At 46.2% G+C, this 19,899-nt stretch overlaps 1 protein-coding gene across 30 annotated transcripts in view; it reads left to right on the forward strand.

The window, feature by feature from the left end:
* Window positions 1–19,899, forward strand: part of clasp1a (cytoplasmic linker associated protein 1a) — a 317,477-nt gene that overhangs the window by 194,448 nt on the left and 103,130 nt on the right. For 18 of the 30 annotated variants that reach the window (XM_039755243.1, XM_039755255.1, XM_039755246.1 and 15 more), the window contains 5 exons: window positions 178–348; window positions 1,747–1,770; window positions 10,199–10,306; window positions 15,651–15,677; window positions 16,607–16,765. In XM_039755243.1, coding sequence (XP_039611177.1) covers window positions 178–348; window positions 1,747–1,770; window positions 10,199–10,306; window positions 15,651–15,677; window positions 16,607–16,765 — 489 coding nt within the window. The remainder of the gene's footprint in view (window positions 1–177; window positions 349–1,746; window positions 1,771–10,198; window positions 10,307–15,650; window positions 15,678–16,606; window positions 16,766–19,899) is intronic. The other 12 variants (XM_039755249.1, XM_039755273.1, XM_039755274.1 and 9 more) reach the window with 3 other exon arrangements.

Raw genomic sequence — 19,899 nt, forward strand, 5'->3', positions numbered from 1 at the left:
GGACTGATTTGAGTTAGTGGTTGGAGTCAGAACATGTGAAAGGGTCATGACAGGGACACAATGAAAAGCATGTCACGGGGTTTAACCGTCTCCATCTTGGTTTCTCTTTACTGCGGCCGGAGCAGGGCTAAGGCCTGGCCTCTGACGAATGTCTTTCTTTTTCCTGATTTCCTAAAGCATCTTCAGTCAGTTCCAAGTCGGTGACAACTCCAGGGTCCCTCCAGCGGTCCCGAAGTGACATTGACGTCAATGCAGCAGCAAGTGCCAAGTCAAGAATGACGGCGGTTCCCACGGCGACTCCCTTCAGCTCTGCGGCTGCCTTGCCTCCGGGCTCGTACGCGTCTCTAGGTAAGTGTGCGCTCGAGTCGCCGACGCCGTTTGGGACGTTTCGTACATGACATCGGCCGAGACGTCATGCTGCTTCTAAATGAAACACTTCATTTTAAAAGACGCCAGAGTTAGTGAAATGTGTTAATTGGCATGTGCGGTACGTGGGTCTTGGATTTGTACCACGCTTGACATGTTCTGCGATTTCCCATCAGCAATGGCACTTCCTTAATAATAGACAATTAGCCTCTTTGTAGTGAGAGGTCAAATTCACGGTTCACTTCGGTTACTGCCTGCTGTCCACACGCTCACACATCACGTCAGGAAGTGCACGTTCTGTAAGTTCCGGGAGCCAAATCTAGAAAAAGAAATGTTTAAATTCTATGAAAATCAGCAAACAGAATGGGGTTCATAACACTTCTATATGAAAGAGGCCGCCAATATTCTGATGTAACTCCCGTTAGGATGAAGCAATCTGAACCAAACAATCCGCTCTATGCCTTGACGTTGGTGTAATCGATTGCATGACTTGCGATGCTGGACGTGGTTTCCGTTTCCTGCCACACACATTTCGACACGGCGCTCCAGGTTCCTCAACGTCTCTGCAAGCATCTCAAGGGGGAAATAGCAGCAATTTCACGTGGGATGTTTTCCTTCAAATCTTCCACAGTGTTGTTCCGATAAGACTTTCCCTTTGAAGGAAGAAGTCTGGTGGTCTCAGATCTGGCGACTGTGGTGGCCAAAGCCCCTTTGAAATGACCCCGTTGCTGAAGATGGACTCCATTTCTGCCAAGCTCCTTGCCAGTGTGTTGCCCCATCTTGCTGGAAGTCACCATCCGTTAACTCACGATCATCCAGTTGATTCTGTCGTCACTTCAACAAATTGGTGACCCAATAGGTTGGCACCATGAAGATGCGCTGCTCAGTAATGTACACCACCGTCCTGACTGAGTGAATTGGTACGGGTGGTGTGCACCCAGAAGTTGCAAAATGGAGGTTAAACGTCGCGACGGCCGTCATCGCTCTGACGCAGGGGCATCCCGGCTCGTCTGAAGCTCCATTTACTGAGGAGCACATGGCACGTTGTTTCGTTCAGATTGCTTCGTCCCAGCGAGAGTCATTACAGAATATTTGGGGTAGATTGGGGTCCACACACTCTCCATGTGTCCGTGTGGGATCCAGCTTTCCCACCACACTATCCCCCCACTGCCCCACGATGACCTGCCGCTTCCATTGATTGGTGATTCCAAATTGTCCCTGCGTATGTGTGGGTGGGCCCTATGATTGCCTGGCGCCCTGCCCATGCCTGGTTTGGATTATCGTGCTCAGACTGTTATTTGATGTTATGTATGGGACATGGCCCATCCGACTCCACATGCTAATGTTATCCCTTTCCTTGCTTTCTTGATTTGCTTAAAGATGGTACTTCCGCTAAATCAGAGGGTAAGATGTCTGTTTCTGTGACGCGTCTGTTGACAACCCTGTTTTCCCCTCTTGGTATCTGTCGTCACAAAGCGTATGCCACGTGTTCATCTGTGGACAATGTTGCACTGCATGTTGTGTGTGCATGGTGTACTCCTACTTCTGTGTCTGTATGGTGAAAACAGTCGAAGTCTGTCGTGATTGTTTACCCCTCAGTTACCAACTTGGAGGCGTCAGTAGCCGTTAGAAAGGACGCAGCAAAAACATTTGTGTTTCGTGTATTTACAGGAATACCCCACCCAAAAATGACGTACCCCAAGTAGTTTGTAGCGATGGCCAAGGAACAAATGAATGTCGCATTTACATCCTGATCAGAAATAAAAAAGTTATCATTTAATACCATGAAAAGTGTTGTTAGCAGCATGGAAAAGGCGCGACATAAATAAAACGTATTATTATTATTATGAAATACAAGCCAATGGTGACCAATTTGTGAAAAAAGTCTCCTGTTACTTCTTTCGAATGATCCACTTGTTAGTCACCCAGTCGTAGGCTCAAAACATGCAAAACACAGGCGACTTGTGCTAAAATATACATCTGGAGAGATCGGAACGCAAGTCGATTTGAACTGAAGATCTGTGTGATGCCCAGGCTGCCCACAGCTGGCATCGTCACCTCCTTGAACCTGAGCATTGATAGTCCCAACTGGGACAGCTGGGGCCACAAAGACACACAACAACAAGACTGGCGCCCCAATGTGTGCTGTGTATTTTATAATTAAATTAGGGAGTGTTTGGTGATTCTAAATTGGCCCCAGTGTGTGCTTGGTGTGTTTGTGTGTGTCCTGCGGTGGGTTGGCACCCTGTGTTCAGATTCAGCGGGTTGGAAAATGGATGGATGGATTAGGGAGTGTTCAGTAAATAGGGTGGGGCCATTTCTTCAAATAAAGAACTAATACAATGGGGAGAGGGGGGTAAAATCAGTTAACTAATAAATAAAGAGTTAATAATCCAAACAAAGAGGATGAAAAGACAGGAGTAAAAATCATAGGAATCAAATCAGGCGCTGAACCTTCTCAGGTCCTCCACACCCATCAGGCCTGCTCAATGGGACCTGAGACAACCCCGAAAACTGCTTGGGCGCCCAAGCCCTGCTCCATCATCCCACCACTGTCACCCTGGCATCCTCTGGAGGATCTCCTGGAGCCCATCGGTTGTTCCTGCTCCCTGGATGTTCAGATGCAACAACGCTACCCAGTGTGTGCCATTGCTCTCACCCACTGAGGTGCCAACTCCCCACTGCCAGAATACCTGACCACGGCACCGGCCTGCTCACCATATTTAGTGTTTGATACCCCGCATTAGTCCCCGAGGGGAAACTGTCTTTCCATGTGACCTTTCAGAGAGATTGTCCTCGCTCACTTGGGAAACAACTCCCCTCTTTCTTTCTTTCTTTCTTTCTTTCTTTCTTTCGTTCTTATTGTGCCCTCTTTACTCCTCCATCTTTCTTTCTTTCTTTCTTTCTTATTGTGCTGTCTTTACTCCTCCATCCTTTTTTCTTTCTTTCTTTCTTTCTTTCTTTCTTATTGTGCTCTCTTTACTCCTCCATCCTTCTTTCTTTCTTTTGTTCTTTATTTTTTTCTTTCTTATTGTGCTCTCTTTACTCATCCATCCTTTTCTTTCTTTCTTTCTTTCTTTCTTTCTTTCTTTCTTTTTTTCTTTCTTTCTTATTGTGCTCTTTTTACTCCTCCATCCTTTTGTTTTCTTTCTTTATTTTTTTCTTTCTTATTGTGCTCTCTTTACTCATCCATCCTTTTCTTTCTTTCTTTCTCTTTCTTTCTTTCTTATTGTGCTCTCTTTACTCCTCCATCCTTTTTTCTTTCTTTCTTTTTTTCTTTCTTTCTTATTGTGCTGTCTTTACTCCTCCATCCTTTTTTCTTTCTTTCTTTCTTTCTTTCTTTCTTTCTTTCTTTCTTATTGTGCTCTTTTTACTCCTCCATCCTTCTTTCTTTCTTTCTTTCTTTCTTATTGTGCTGTCTTTACTCCTCCATCCTTTTATTTTCTTTCTTTCTTTCTTTCTCCCCGTCTATCCAACTCGGACTCCTTTTATACTAAAGTGGCGTCAGGTGCCTTTTTTTTTACAACGGACTCCCTCCCGAGGCAGTAGTGAGGTGACTGGCCAAACTAATGGTGTTGTCCCAAGGGAGATGTGCAAACGCGATCATCCAGTTTTCTCGTTTAATACTGTTTGGCCCCCCGCACGCCCACAATGTCTGTGTTTCAAAACTCACGCACCACCACAGACCCCTAACTTGTGGTCAAGAGTCTCCTCTTCAGTTCCAACACCCATGTGGCTTGCATTTCAGTGACTGCGGCTGTCTGACCCCTCGGTGATTCGCTGCCCTCGTCCTTCAGGAGATGTCATTCGTGATCAACCTGAAGTGCAAGGCCAGGGTGCCATTAATGTGGGCCACAGTGAGGCCATCATAGCCAGTCAGTCCAGTGCTCGGGTGCAAAGCATGTCCTGTGATCCCCGTTCTCCTCTCCTTGTCACATCGTGACTGTTCCTTTTCTTTTGTTTCGTTTATTTCATGTCAAATGTGAAAATATTTTAGCCAATGATAAAGTAACCCAGTCTGGCTAATTATTCGAATTTATTTGTGTTACCTCATGAAGGTGGATGGATTGCTTACCTGCTTTTGTGTCTTTCCTAATGACATTGGCACGTCCTGCCATATTCATATGGGATTGTAGTTACACTCCACAGATAAGAGCGAGTGTTTAGGTGTGTGTGTGTGTGTGTGTGTGTGAGACTGAGGCCTACCACATCAGAATATCAGAATCTGTTTTATTGTCATTGTAACACAATCAGGCACAGTCCCTGCGGTGTCAAAGAAATATAAAAAAAATATAATTATAATTACAAAGGGATAAGATAAGAAATGCGGTAGAACACGGACATTCAAGGCACATGAAACACTAATACACAAGATGTCATCTATTGCACTGTAATCAACAAGTTGCGTTGGAGGTGATGAGGTGGCACGTGTGTGACAAACATGAGAGGAAATCGCAGAATAGGCAATTACAAGAAAACCGTAGACAAGGGGAAGATTTAAAGGGGGAGCTCAAAGATAAAGCACGATCCTCATCGTCCAGAGTCTTAAATTGTGTTGAAAAGAAACAAACAAACAGAATAAGATCTGCCAGAGGAGCGAAACACACTTTGTTGTGAGGACACGGCGGCGTCCCGATCTTCATGGACCTCTGACAGGAGTGGCTTAGGTGACCAGCAGCAGTCCGGATCACCGGTGTCACGTGTGTAAGGAGCTCAATGTCCCTCTGTTTTAGATTTGTCTTCATTTCTCGATGTGATTTGTTGTCTGTTAAAACTTTATGTGCAGGACTGGAAAAGTCGGACAGTGTGTGTTGTGTTTCTCCATGTACGGTGTGTGTGTGTGTGAATATAAAGGTGCTCATAAAAAGTATTCGCCAACTTGGAAGTTTTCACATTGGGTCGTCACACGACGTTGAAACACAACGGAAGTAATTTGACTTGTTTGACAGAAAAAGACTCTTTAATGTTAACGTGACAACAGATCTCTGCAAAGTGGTAAGTCTGAAACACAAAAGAATTGGTCACATCAATATACACCCGCTTCACGTTAGTAATTAGTAGATGGCAGCCATGCCAGCCTTGAGTCTGTGGGCACTGTTCTCTCTCTCTCTCTCTCTCTGTCGGCTCGGACATTTCTGCTGGGAACCACAGGGGGGCACCAGAGAGCCCCAAACACAACCGCACAGACACAAGTCCTCAGTGCAAGCCTACGGTTTATTACTCACAATGAACTTCCATTTAAACCACCACAATTATAAACTCTTCCTCTCCTCCCCTGGATGTGGCAGGGCGGCTCCTTTTATCGTAGACCCGGGAGAACTTCTTGTGCCAGAGCATAGCCTGATGGAAGTACTTCTGGGTCGATCAGAAGTCTTGTACAACCCTACATTTCTCTTCAGTGGCCCTCACGGACTCCAAATGGGCTTTCCCCTAGGACTGCAATTCCCATTATGCCTTGCGGGTGTCCATGTGGGAGTTCTGGTCTGGTTGTGCTGCCATCTAGTGTATGAGGGAAGCCACTGCTCCGAATGCAATGTCTCCCCCTGTTCCTTACTTACTTACATTGGCTTCCTGAATGTTACCCCGTCCAAGTCAAAGCGCCAGCCCATGCCTGTCATCCCTCGCACTCCTCATTCTTCTGTGCTCTGTCGTGAGTGGACAGCCTTTGCTACTAGAGTGAGATCTGAACTCTGACTCGGCCACTCCAGGACGTTCACTTGGCTGTTTTGACGCCATTCCTTTCTGCTTGTGCTTGTTGTCTTCTCCCGAAGGTGCAGGTTTCTTGCAGACGTCATCAGGTTGTCCCTCAAGATCTCCCCGTGTTTTGCCATCTTCACCTTCTTCTCCCTTCCCTTCCGGTTCCCGCTGTAGAAAAGCATCCGCAGGCCCCGATACCTGCCACCGACGTGCTTAGCAGAGGGGACACTGTGCTTGTGATAATGTGCAGCATAACACGCCATTTAATCTGACAGCTGGAAAGCTTCACTGGGGTTTCATCAGACCACCAGAACGTTCTTCCAGAGTCTCCCCTGCCGAGATGTCCTGTGCGTTTCCCACAGAGCTGTAACTGGTGTAGCTCCCAGACCCAGTTGTCATCTGCACAGTCTCTCCAGTCTCATTCACTGAAGCTTGTGACTCCATTAGGGTACCCAGAGGTCTCCTGGTGGCCTCCCTCCTTGAGTTTCTAGTCGATGCCCAGCTCTGCCACACTCTTTCCATTTCTTAATTTGAATTAATTTAATTGGAGGTTCAGCGACTTGGAGGTTTTCTTGTCCCCATCCCCGGACTTGTGCTTCTCCTGGAGTTGCCAGTTGTGTTTCATTGTGTAGATCAGGCCTCCATCCTGACTCGCCACACACTGAACCTTCTCATGCAATCAATGGAAACCCCAAGACAGGTGACCTCCATTGAACTAATGACGAGACCCCTAAAGCCAGTGGGTGGGCTGTCATATTAAAGGGGGTGGTCGATGATTTTCTGTTTTATGGACACAGGCTGCTCACCCACAACCACCATGTGGCCTGACAGGGCATGAGCAGTTTTACAGAGAAGAAATTATGAAAAATCTGGATGCAGCTCCACAGACGGGTTTGCTGGGCTGGATGGTCTCTTCTCGTTTGTCAAACTTCTTAAGTTCTTCTTGTGCTCCGATGGAGAGAGATGGCCGTGTCCAGATGTGAAAAGCTGACAGAGAGACCTGTGCATAAAGAACCGAAGGCTGTCATGGCTGCCATCTGTGAAATGCAGACCTGAATACGTATGTGCTGGAAGAAGATCAAAAGACATCGATACCACCCTGTATAACTGGACCGCAGGCAAAGAGGAAAGAACAAGCAAATACTTGTAGAAAGGTCTCTTTAGACACGAGCTTCTGGCTTTCTGTCCTCCGGGCAGGAAGAGGCGGGTCCGGGTGGACGTGACATCAGAGGCGTTCCAGCCGTCAATCATCCGGTCTGCAGAGGGAGGAAGAGAGAAAGGTTGTAAGAGACAGCGCCAACCCCTGGTGTGGCGGTAGAATTACAGTCACTAGAGCCCTTCCTTCAGCTGTCCCCTATGCGCACACACGTGACTGTCACCGGGCTCAGTTAGTTTCTGTTTTACATTTGCCATTCACGTAGACCACTTTGCAGAGATCTGTGCTCTCTTTGACGTTACGTTACATTAGATTAGATGAGGGGTCTCCAACTCCGGTCCTGGAGGGCCCCACTGGCTGCAGGGTTTCATCCTAACTCTTAATTAGTGACCAGTTTTTGCTGCTCATTAACTCTTTCCCTTTATTTTAATGGACTTTTCTGGAGACTCGGACCACTGAATTTAATTCTTTTTTCCTTCAACGACACCTAAACATAAATTTGATGTGACGTGAGTGAGCCAACAGATGAGCAGCTGAGTCGGGGCCTCAAACTCCAACCTTCATTCAGTTTCTTAACTTGAAGCCAATTCTCGTTGTTATTTCATTCCATGGCGCTCGCTCATTCGGCCATGGCAGACGTTTCCAAAGCTGTTGATTTTCTTTTTTCAGAGCGCTGAACCTGAGGTGGACCTGAGCAGATCGACATTACTGAGGCCTTCACCTTTCTTTACTTTCAGTTACTGTGTGATGGTTCATTTGGTGTCTTAATATAGGTGGTCCAGTTCTAATCATGCAATTTTCATTACGCAATAACTTATTAAGTTTATTACACAGAAAATCACCCGAAAAATCCCGGACCATCGAGAAGTGTGCAAACTGACGACGTGAAGAATCGTCTTCGCGCCGAACTGGAATCATCCCGCCATAAATCAAAGTCATCCAGACGATCTGGATCTGCATAATTAGATCCAGACCACCATGTATTGTCAGTCAGTCTGTCAGTCATCGCCCGAACACGCTATATCCTAACTTCAGGGTCACGGGGATCTGCTGGAGTCAATCCCAGCCAACACAGGGCACAAGGCAGGAAACAAACCCTGGGCAGGGCGCCAGCCCACCGCAGGGCACACGCACTAGGGACAATTTAGGATCGCTAATGCACCTAACCTAATGCAGACACAGGGAGAACATGCAAAGTCCACGCAGGGAGAACCTGGGAAGCAAACTAACTGTGAGGCAGCAGTGCTACCCACTGTGCCACCGTGCTGCCCTTTCTTAATATTGTTTGGTTGCTAAGTAAGGAAAAAAAGAAATAATTAAGGGGTGTGACAGACAGAGGGCGCTCTCGTCCTCTTGAACCCTCGGACAATACGTCAGACAAAAGGTAAAAGTCCAACAAGTTGCCTTTATTATTAATAACGGTGCACAAAGCGCCCTCCTCTCCACAATACTCATTAATAAACAATAAAAAATACTCAATAATCAATCCTCCACTCCCAGACGCGTTGCCACCTTCCACCCAGCTCAGCCCCACGCTCTGGTGTTTCTCAGAGTCTTTTATAGTCCCTGACCCGGAAGTGGTTCTCATCCTTCAGGCCATGTGACTCCTGATCACTTCCGGGTCAGATAGAAATCCTCTTCTTCAAGTGCGTCACTTCCGTTGTCGCTTTGCCTACGACGTACTTCCGGGTTTTGGGGCACATGTGACTCTCTGGGCCTCCCTGCAGCGTCCTCTGTTGGCAATCAGACCTTGTGGGATCCAGCAGGGCTGTAGAGGAGAACACCATTGTCCATGATTCGCTGCTGGTATCCGGGGCACCTCCATGCTGCAGGGAGAGCGCCATCTGGTGGCCCTGGGGTATTGGCCGGGATGACAAGCCGGCCATAGAGCACAGGGGCCTGAGTCTTAAGTTGTGCATCAATTAACAACAACAACATTTATTTCTGTCGCACATTTTCATGCAAATAATGGAGCTCAAAGTGCTTTACATGATGAAGAAAGAGAAAAAAGACAAAGTAAGAATTCAACTCAGAGAACACTCATTAACAGAGAAGAAGTAAGAAGTAAAGTCCAATGGCCAGGGAGGACAGAAAAAAACTCCAGACAGCTGGAGAAAAAAAAATCAAATCTGCAGGGGCCACGAGACCACCGAGCCCCCTCTAGCATTCTGCCTCACATCAATGACCTCACAGTCAGTCCCCGTTTTATTTTGGGTTCTCATGGCACGACTTGATGATGACAGTCACGTGGACTTCTGGCCTTTAATCCATCAACGTAGGATTAAAATTAAAATGAAGGCAAAGAGTTAATTAGCAGCAAAATCTGGTTCTGGGTTCGAATGAAAAGCTGCAGCCACTGCGGCCCTCCAGGAGTGCAGTTGGAGACCCCTGGATTAGATAATTCAGAATTAAAGGGTCTTTTTTCTCAGCGTCAGATTCAACCCACTGTGGCTCAGTGTTCTCTACTAATAAAATCTAAAATATGGACGCTGAATGCTTCACGTAGGCGCTGTATGTGTGTATTGAAATGTATTTGTGTGTAACGCCGAAAGAGGAAGCTTGGGCTGCGTCGCTCGCTCGTGTGCCTTGTCCTGACTCTACGTGGGGGATTCTGGGAAGGGGGTTTACATTGTGTCGCCTCTGAGCCGCTGAGTACCATCCAGACGCGATGTTGTATGTGCGATTCTCAAAGTTCACGTCTGAGTTATTCCATCGCTCCTCTGTTCGGTTCAACGTTGATGTCTTGTTCATGTCAAGGGGGGTAAAGAGAAAAGTCTTTTTTTAATGACTCTGCCTTTTCACGTAGTCTCAGAAGAAGACGTAGTTGCATGGCTGCACAAACCCAGTGGACAATGTGATGAATTGTAACCGACACGTGAATCTCGCGCGCATTTGCTTTAAAGCTGATTGAAGATTTGAGTTGACTGCACTTTGAAATGCGCTCACCTTATTGACGTCTTTGCTGATTCTTTTCCACAGGACGAGTGCGCACCAGAAGACAAAGCTCGGGCAGCACTGTGGGGGTCAGCACAACTCCGGCTGACAACCGGGGCCGCAGTCGAGCCAAAGTGGTGTCCCAGTCTCAACGTGAGTATCACGGCACACATCACATATGACGTACACCAGCCTGGTCTGGACTGTACTGTGTCTGAAGGGATGAACATCTGGGGGGTTTACACGGTTTAAGCAGTAGGAGACCCCTGGCACAGGCCAACACCGGGTCACTGAGCCACATTGCCTTTGTCGAGTTGATTGGTCACAGTGCATCAGTCAGTGTAGACGTCGGTCAACATGAATTAACGGGTGCAGAACTGGGCATCAGATATTGGCACATTCCAGTATTTGACTGTCATCCACTCCATCTATCTGTTTTACGAACCCACCTATCCAGGGCAGGGGCGTGGCACAGATGGAATCCCAGGAATCATAGAACTCAAGGCGGGAACAGCCTGAGATCCCTACTTTGAAATCCATCCATTATCCAACCTGCTATATCCTAACTACAGGGTCACGGGGGTCTGCTGGAGCCAACACAGGGCGCAAGGCAGGAAACAAACCCTGGGCAGGGTGGCAGCCCACCGCAGGGCACACCCACACACCAAGCACACACTAGGGACAATTTTGAACCGCCAATCCACCTCGCCTGCGTGTCTTTGAAAACTGTAAAAAGTACTTGGTTGGAATGTAAAAATTCCTTTTAAGACGTCAGTCATGTGACAGTGCATAACGTCTGAAGTTTAGTTGCCGTAGACGTAAAATGTGGCTGAAGTTCAGGGCCGGGCCCGGTCTGTCCAGTGAAGTGGGTCTTCATACCCCAAAGGAATTAAAGGAGAGCCCTTGAATGTCAGTCAGTCATTTACCAACCCGCTATATCCTAACTACAGGGTCAAGGGGGTCTGCTGGAGCCAATCCCAGCCAGCACAGGGTGCAAGGCAGGAAACAAACCCCGGGCAGGGTGCCAGCCCACCGCAGGGCACACACAAACACACACCCACACACGGGACAATTAAGGATCGCCAATCCACCTAACCTGCATATCTTTGGACTGTGGGAGGAAACCCACACAGACACGGGGAGAACATGCAAACTCCATGCAGGGAGGACCTGGGAAGCGAAATCGGGTCTTCTTACTGCGAGGCAGCAGCGATACCCACTGCGCCACCCACCTTTGAATGTTCACTTTTTAATTCACTGCCCGCTCTTCATGAGCCAGTAATGGATGAAGCGGGTTCAACAAATGAAATGGGATAAAGGAGCTACAGAGCCATCAGAAAGTCTTCAGACCTTTTATTGTCACGTTTTGTGATGTTGCAGCCTTGTGCTACAATCATTTCTATTCGTTTGTTTCTCCATCAAGCAAGAACTCGACACCCCAGAATGACAAAAGAAAAAAGGTTCGGAGTTTAGGAATGCTTAGTAATGTATTCAAAATAAAAAGCTGAAATTTCACATTGACTCGAGTATTCAGACCCTTTACTCAGTGCTTAGTTGAAGCCCCATTCCAGCCTGGAGTCTTCCTGAGTCTTCCTGAGCCCTACACCCCTGGATTTGGAGGATTTTCTGCCCTTCTTCTCTGCAGGTCCTCTCAAGCTCTGTCAGGTTGGATGTAGGCCATCATTAGATGCCTGAGGTGTTCAAGAACATTCACAGAGTTGTCCCCAAGCCACATCTGTGTTGTCCTTGCTTTGTGACCCTTCAGCACAGTCTGATGTCCAGGACACTCTTTAGCTGGTTTTTCATTATGGAGATCTCCAGACTTTGCTCTGTTCAGCGTCCCCTCCACTCTGACTAGTCTGCCGGTCCCTGCCACTGATAAACAACCTCACAGCATGTTGCTGCCCTCACCATCGCTGGAATGGCATTGCGTAGGTGATGAGCAGTTCTTGGATTCCGCCAGACATGACACTTAGTATTGAGACCAAACTGTTCAATGTTGGTTTCATCAGAACAACAGGCCTCTCTTTTCTTAGCTAAGGTTAGTGTTTACAATATAATACAATACAATACAATTTATTGTTATGTGGCCCAAAATCACGCAAGAAGTGCCAGAATGGGCTTTAACAGGCCCAGCCTCTTGACAGGAGCCTTGACTCTCTAAGAAGACAAAGAAAAACTCCCAAAAAACCCTTGAAGGGAATAAAATGGAAGAAACCTCGGGAAAGGCAGTTCAAAGAGAGACCCCTTTCCAGGTAGGTTGGGCATGCAGTGGGTGTCATAAAGGGGGTCAATACAAGACAATAGACAGAACAGAACACAAGTCATCCTCAATACAACATAACAGTGCAATAGAAATATTACAAATACAGAGAAGAATCAACAGTAGATGATATCCCATAATACGGTTTGGGACCACCGCCATCAAGCTGCCTCTCCCTATTGGCCAATCCACAGCTGAGTCAGTGCTGGGCCAGCCAATCTGATGACAGGATCCCTCTACCCAACGATTCCTGTGATCCTCCATCAGAGATGACTTTACCTTAGGCAGGCAGAACAACTTGGCAGGTGGGCTGTGGGCACCAAGTGGCACATTTGAGTACCGAGAAGAGAAACACAATAGGTGAGGGTTATCAACAAATTAGAACATTGATCATATTACTGATGTTTTAGTGCTAATAACAGTCTGCACAGTTAATCAGCAGCTCTAGTCAGGGTGTGCTAAACTAAAGTAGTGAGTCTTCAGCCGGGATTTGAAAATTTGAGACCAAAGGGGCATCTCTTATAGGAGCAGGCAGACCACTGCACAGTTTAGGGGGTCCTGTAACTAAAAGCTTGACCTCCTCCTGTTATTTTATTAATCCTGTGAATCCTAAGCAGACCGCCATCTTGAGATCTTAATGTGTGCTCAGGTTTGTAAGTCATGATAAGTTCAGACAAGTAAGCCGGACCTCGGCCATTTAAGGCTTTATATGTTAAGAGGAGGATTTTGAAATCTGCCCTAAACTTAACTGGGCGCCAGTGTAAGGACTTGAGGACTGGGATTATGTGTTCGTATTTTCTTGTTCTTGTAATAATTCTTGCAGCAGCATTTTGGATTAACTGGAGGCTGAATAAAGAACAGTTTGAACATCCAGTGAACGCGCATCGCAGTAGTCAATCCTACTAGAAATAAATCCATGAATTAATTTCCCAGAATTCCGCTTATTTAGAAAACGCCGTCATTTCCCAACATTTAGGACTCCAGGATTCACTCCCTCTGCCCAAAGAAACCTCACTACAGCACGTTGTTCTACAATTGTGTGATCACACAGTGGAGCGTCATGTTCATCTGAGCTTGGCTAGATTAACAGCAAAGGGCAGCGCTGTGTGTTTGAGCTACCCATAAGCCATTGCGGTCATGTTGTATTGCGTCAGCTACTATCCATTGCAGTTACTGCGTACAAATTGCCTTTAATTTTTGATTTACCCCTCGTAGCATAAGGCTGCAACATAATAAAATGTGACAAAAGTGAAGACGCTGGCGTTCATACAGCAGACTGTACCAAATATGCCTTGAATTGGTTGACCTGCCTTATGACACAGACTGGCATGGCACATCGTGAACAACGAGGCCAAGTTCAGCGTTGGGTTGAATGGAATAGAAACGTTGTCAGGCTTAATTGGACTGAGTGGCTCAGTGTTTTCCAGACCTCTTGTAATGTTCTGAAATCCCATCCACCATTGACATGAATCAGCCTGACATGTTGGAAGCCATTTGTATCGACAACTGGAGAGGCTGGCAGGACCAGACGTGGGGCCTAAAAGTGCCAGCGAGCCAAGAGCAGCTTTGGGGATTTGGGCGTTTTTGTTTCATTTCCTAAGTCTGACAAATCATTTATGTGAAGAGAAACAGTTTTAAGTCAAACTGCAATTTTATTAAGTCTGAATCAAGAATGAATGAATGAATTGCTGACATTACTAAGAGTCGAACAGAGCTGCTGTGGAAGAGGATTTACACCCTGGCTGGTGTCCATTCTTGTCACAATGAATGGCTGCAGATCTTTAGACAAAATGTCATGCTAGAGAGAGGCCACCAGAGAGCTCCTAGAACTCCATTACTACTTAGAATATTTAAGTAAAATAAAATATCCAAAATATCCAACACCTGTGTTTCCCCTGTGAAAAAGTAATTGCCCCCATAGTGGTTGTGTCAAACCGCTGACCAACATTCTTTGATAATTAACGCCTTCTGACTGAACACAGCCAGCCCTCTGAATCTAAACTCCCCCTAAACTGACCCTCACTCTGAGGCTGAAGTCATCACTACAGGGTTTCTAGAAGAACGTTACACCTCAACCAAAGGAAACTCCAGAGGAGATGAGGAAACACACCAATCAAAAGGGGTGCTGGGACTCCACCATTATCTGACAGTGGAGAACATCTGGGATCTCCCAAGGGATCTGACCAAAATGACCCCAAGGGCACAGCCACAACTCCTTCGGGGTTTGATAGGAAATCTTTCCCCAAGGGTGGCACAGTGGCGCAGTGGGTAGTGCTGCTGCCTCGCAGTTAGGAGACCTGGGTTCACTTTCCAGGTCCTCCCTGCGTGGACTTTGCATGTTCTCCCCGTGTCTGATGGGTTTCCTCCCACAGTCCAAAGACATGCAGGTCAGGTGCAATGGCGATCCTAAATTGTCCCTAGTGTGTGCCTGGTGTGTGGGTGCGTGTGTGCCCTGTGGTGGGCTGGCACCCTGCCTGGGGTTTGTTTCCTGCCTTGTGCCCTGTGTTGGCTGGGATTGGCTCCAGCAGATCCCCGTGACCCTGTAGTTAGGATATAGCGGGTTGGATGATGAATGGATGGATTTTTCTCCAGTGGGCATTTTCAGGACTGCTTTTGGGTCTCCCAGCGGTTCTGCAAAGAAGAGTGAGCGTCGAGGAAGACTGACAGTCAGTTTATAGGCAGCATTTACCTTAGCCATCTCTACTGGTAAAGGTGTGGCAGCCAAGTCCTGAAATTGCCGGATGGTGATGGGGTGTCTCTTACTTAAGTAAAGTCCTGATTTGAAAAATGTTTTGTGCGTTCACTCAGGGTCCCGTCTTCTGATGTGGCATTTTGTGCGAAGGTCCGAGGCCATTCATAGTGCAAAGCCCGTGGAGATGAGGAAGGGCGAATACTCTTGTACTGCACTCTGAGCCCTGTGTGTGTGTGTTCTATGTATATGTACACATACATACAACTGTCCTTTTATTAAGTATCAGACCAAATTGATTGTTAATGCTCTATTTCTCCTTTTTTAAATGTCTGGCCTTGCCACTTTGTGGTCCTTCGTGGTCCTTCACTTAGCTTACTCATCATTAGCCGTCATGAATGCTGGGAATGCGCGACGCTGGCTTTCTTATCTGGAAACTGAACAAAGAGCTGCTGCTTTCATAAACATGTTGATTCTTTTCCCATTTTTGTGCTTTATATGTGTAATGTTCTTATCTTGCTGTTCTTTGACGCTTTCATGCTCAGGATCCAGATCTGCTAATCCTGCCGGTGGTAAGGCTGTCTATTCCATAACGTACATACCTTTCACTGTCTTAAAAGTTCTTTCTTTCTTTCTTTCTTTCTTTCTTTCTTTCTTTCAGTAATAAAAAGTCAACCTTTATTAGAGTCATTTCAATGATTTTACTGATTTCTTTCTGTCTTAATGGACATTAAACGTATATTTTGAACGCTCTCTTACAGCGTACGGTGCCCATTTTAACAAATCAAACTGTTTTAATGTCAAAGTTATCTCGTCATTTTTTAGACAGTATTTCTTTTTTAGCCTTTACTGTTAAAGCGTGATTAGTGAGGGCCTGTCAGTTATTCATTCACAAATGAAATTATTGACGAGCGAGCCCGTGTTAAAGCGAGCGGCTCTGGTCAGCAGATCGTCTCCACTGAAAGCCTTGAAAGACTAGCAAGCCATAGTCATGTGTCGTTCAGCTCGCGGGCTGGCGTCATGCCATGCCATGCCAGTCCAGGCCGATGCCAGTGCCGTGCCTGGCCTGGTTCAGCTCAGCTCCGGGATTTCCGGATGTTTCTCGTTAATCAGGACTTTGCGAATGAGGCCACATGATGAATGTTGGCTAGTCGTTACCTTAGGTTATTGGATGGGTATAAGAATGAATTATTCATTATTCATATTTGTTCTGTATTTTTAAAATGTTTATTTTTATTTAAAATGAATATAAAAAAAAAACTGGAAATTGGCTGAGCTGTGCCAGACGGGACGGTCACGTCAAGACGGGCAGTTGATGTCTCCACCATTCTTGGCCTCTGTATGAAGCTTTGCATATTCAGTGAAGTCTTTGAGTATAATGTAGGCATGTTGAGCCGTTTTGATAGTTATTAAGAGTTTATTCTTTGCATGTGCCACTGTTTATTACAAATCAAAGGCCGTCTCTATATTTAATCTGCACTCCTTGTTGTTTTTTTTACAGCTGGCAGCCGCTCCAGTTCCCCTGGCAAATTGCTGGCCCAGAATTACTGGAAGCCTCAGAGGGTGCCAGTGACAGCAGCGTCTACCACCGAGAAAAGAAGCAAAATCCCTCGCAGCCAAGGGTGCAGCAGGGAGACGAGTCCCAACAGACTTGGCCTAGGTGAGTGGCACACGTATGCCAGTACAGAGACGGGTACACGTTTTAAATCTGTACGTGCGGGGCTTGTGGAAGCGCAATCCACTCTTTCAAAGTTTAGTATTTTATAGTCTCACAGCCTGAAATCAAGACACTTGATATGATTTTGATATGATGATGAGACGTCCTACAAATGAAAACAACTTACAGCAGTGGGTTGAAGTGGCATCTGCGCCCCTGGCTTTCTTATTTGTTTTTTTTTTTTTGCTGGGTCCCATTCTTACGTTTTTGCCAGCTCTAATTCTGTTTTGCTGTGTCTGTGCCAGCGCGCCACCATCAGATGAGCCCATTTTTTCGGTCTAATTCTTTACACTGAACTGTTAATTCTCACAAAGTGCACAGATGCTGGACCGCTCTTGGACATTGGAGGGTTTGCACTTTGACTCCGTGATTACCGCTCTTGAAGACTCAAAAGGAGGCCCCGCTAACGACGTCTCCCACGATGCACTCGCTCGAGGACGTCGTTCTCTACACGCCCATTTCAAAGCATCGCGTTTGTCATTCCAACAGATGGCGTATACGAGCCACACTATAATCTAACAAAGAAACCTTTTTAATAGAAAACAAGACAAGAACAACAGCCAATGGCAGTCAAGAGTCAAGTCCATTAAGTGTTCCGGTGATCTGCCCTCATTAACGTGGCAGAAGTAAATTATTGTCATCGTTATTGCTTGGCTGCTAATTAAAGAAAAAAGTCTGAAATAGTAAGTTAATTAAAATGAAGGCATTGGCAGCAGAAACTGGTCACTAATTAAAGAAAAGGGTCAGAATAAAAACCACCAGAGTGGTTGGACACCCTGATCAAGAACTTGTCTGATTTTTGACCAAACGTCTGTAAATATCACGAAGTCAAGTAAAAGGACGCCTTGTATTGGCTGACTATAAAGATTACAACTTGCAAGGCTTCAGTTAGCCAACGAAAGGCGCCATTTTGCTTGACTCTTCATTGCATCCATAACGGCTAACACGGTACAACAACACCCAACTACTTCAGATATCGTCCTTAAAAACAGCTGGACGACTCAGGAGAAGGTCCCACCAGGCTTTGGTTTTGCTTTGAAATCTTTCCTTTTTTTGGGGGGCTTGGGCACCCTCTGTTAGAAAGTTCGGCCCGCTTTTTCTGATGTTTGGCTTGGGCGTTCGCCTCGATCCATGGCAGCTCCTCTGTTCCGCCTGGCCTCTCACCCAGCCTAATAAATAAAAGCTCTGGACACACTTGACGTTTCCACTTTCCAGCCGACGAAGTGTCAGCACAGCTCCAAAACTGTGAATCGGACGTGTCTTGCTTTCAGGCTGTCAGGCAGAAGAGCACGCCAGTCCGAGACGTGTGGCGTTTCCGTTATTTGTCAGCTCGGGTGTCGTGTTTTGTCAGAGCAGGTTCTAATGGCGTTTTATTTTTTGTTACACAATATAAATGTGTGCTTAAGACAGAAAATGTGAGTGATTTGATGAGCCCTGGGTCTGTCGTCACACTTCCAGTGGCTGGCTGGCCGTTCAGTCGTGAAGAACTGACTTGATTTGATTTATGACATTTATGTTCTGCTGTTAGACATTCTTCTTTAGCAGATATGGCGTTTGAAGTTCTTGCCATCTTCTCTTTAAATATTAAATGACTTTTTGGTAATAAAGAAGCCGAAAACCTAATTCTGTCTGATACTTTCCTTCCTGGACCAGTGCCATTGATCCTTGTGGGAATGTCCAATCAGTGCATCCCATCTCAGCATCCCATTTGTGCTGTCCCTCATGCTGCTGAGATAGCCATGACTTCCTGATCATGTTTAGGAATGTCGCCATCGCCATCTCAGACCCGTCCGTGTAGATTTTCCCAGAATTTCAAATGGAATCTCTCCGAGGGTTTAGAAGATGGTTCAGGCTCCTCGATAAACGAAAGGAATATCTGGGACAGGCCAGTGCACCCCAAGACCAAAGGCTCCTCACGCTGGCCGATGGGGATCAGTTGGACAATTTCAAAGGAAGCCCCTCACTTGCACTGGTTCAGTCTTTCTGTTTCCGTCCGACCCGAGCAGGTCTTTGGGATTTGGGGGTCATATTTGTTCCCTGGGACTTTCTTCCCGAATATCACTGGACAACAAAATTTCCTTCCTGAAAAACTTTTGGTGATTATGATAAACGGCGTCTAAGCTGAATTTAATTTCGGATTGACTGTATCACGTAGGCATTTGGAGAAACATGAAGTCAGCGGTACTCTTAAATGTAGTGTGTTTACTCGCTTAATGATGCTGACGCTCTGCGTTCGTTCAGTTGGGCTCAAATGTTTTGCTGCCGAGTTTTTGTTGTACTCGCCGTCTGATGCGTCTCATTTTTGTGTCCGACAGCCTCGCATGGGTTCCACTTTGCCTTGATCCCGCTTTTACATCATTGCCACATCCCGGTGAAACCTTTCGCTGAGGGTATTACGGAGGGCACTAAGGTTAGCAGGGAAGAAGCTGAAGTGTGGATGCAGGTGATGTGAGACGAGAGTCTCCGGGATTATCGTGAGAGGAAGAAAAAGAGATAATAATAACGCAGGCTGGAACAGGAGTCCGTGTCGGGCCCAACATCGTAAAGATATCGAGGAAACAAGGCACTGTGGCAAACCAAAATTGAACGTCAAAGGGGAGATCACAAAATAGACACGAATCTCGCACCGGGCCTACTTGAAAAGAGAAACGCGCTACTGCTAGACACTGAAGTTTTTACTGCTTGCCCTGTAGCCATTTTATACTGGAGTATCAGGTAACATCATAGATGTGACAAATCATGGTCACGTGACCTGACAATCCTGGCACAAAAATGATGGCCAAAACCAAATTAAATACCGTATATACTCACGTATAAGACGGGGTCTTGAAACCCAAAAAATTGATCATAAAGTCAGACCCCGACTTATACGCTCGTTCAAAAGTGCGACCCTTCATTTTTTTTTTTTTGTTTTACATCTTCTTGCCTCCTCCAATCTCTCCCATCAGTTTCTCAGGCACATCGAAGTTTGTTGCAGCAGCTAAGTTGCCAATTTCTTTCACTACTTCAATGACATTTAATTTAGAACCAGCTTCATATTTTCTCCTGATCGTAGATAAGGAATACTCTTACGATAA

The sequence above is a fragment of the Polypterus senegalus genome, chromosome 6, assembly GCF_016835505.1.
Source record: "Polypterus senegalus isolate Bchr_013 chromosome 6, ASM1683550v1, whole genome shotgun sequence".
In the NCBI taxonomy this organism is placed as follows: Eukaryota; Metazoa; Chordata; class Cladistia; order Polypteriformes; family Polypteridae; genus Polypterus; species Polypterus senegalus.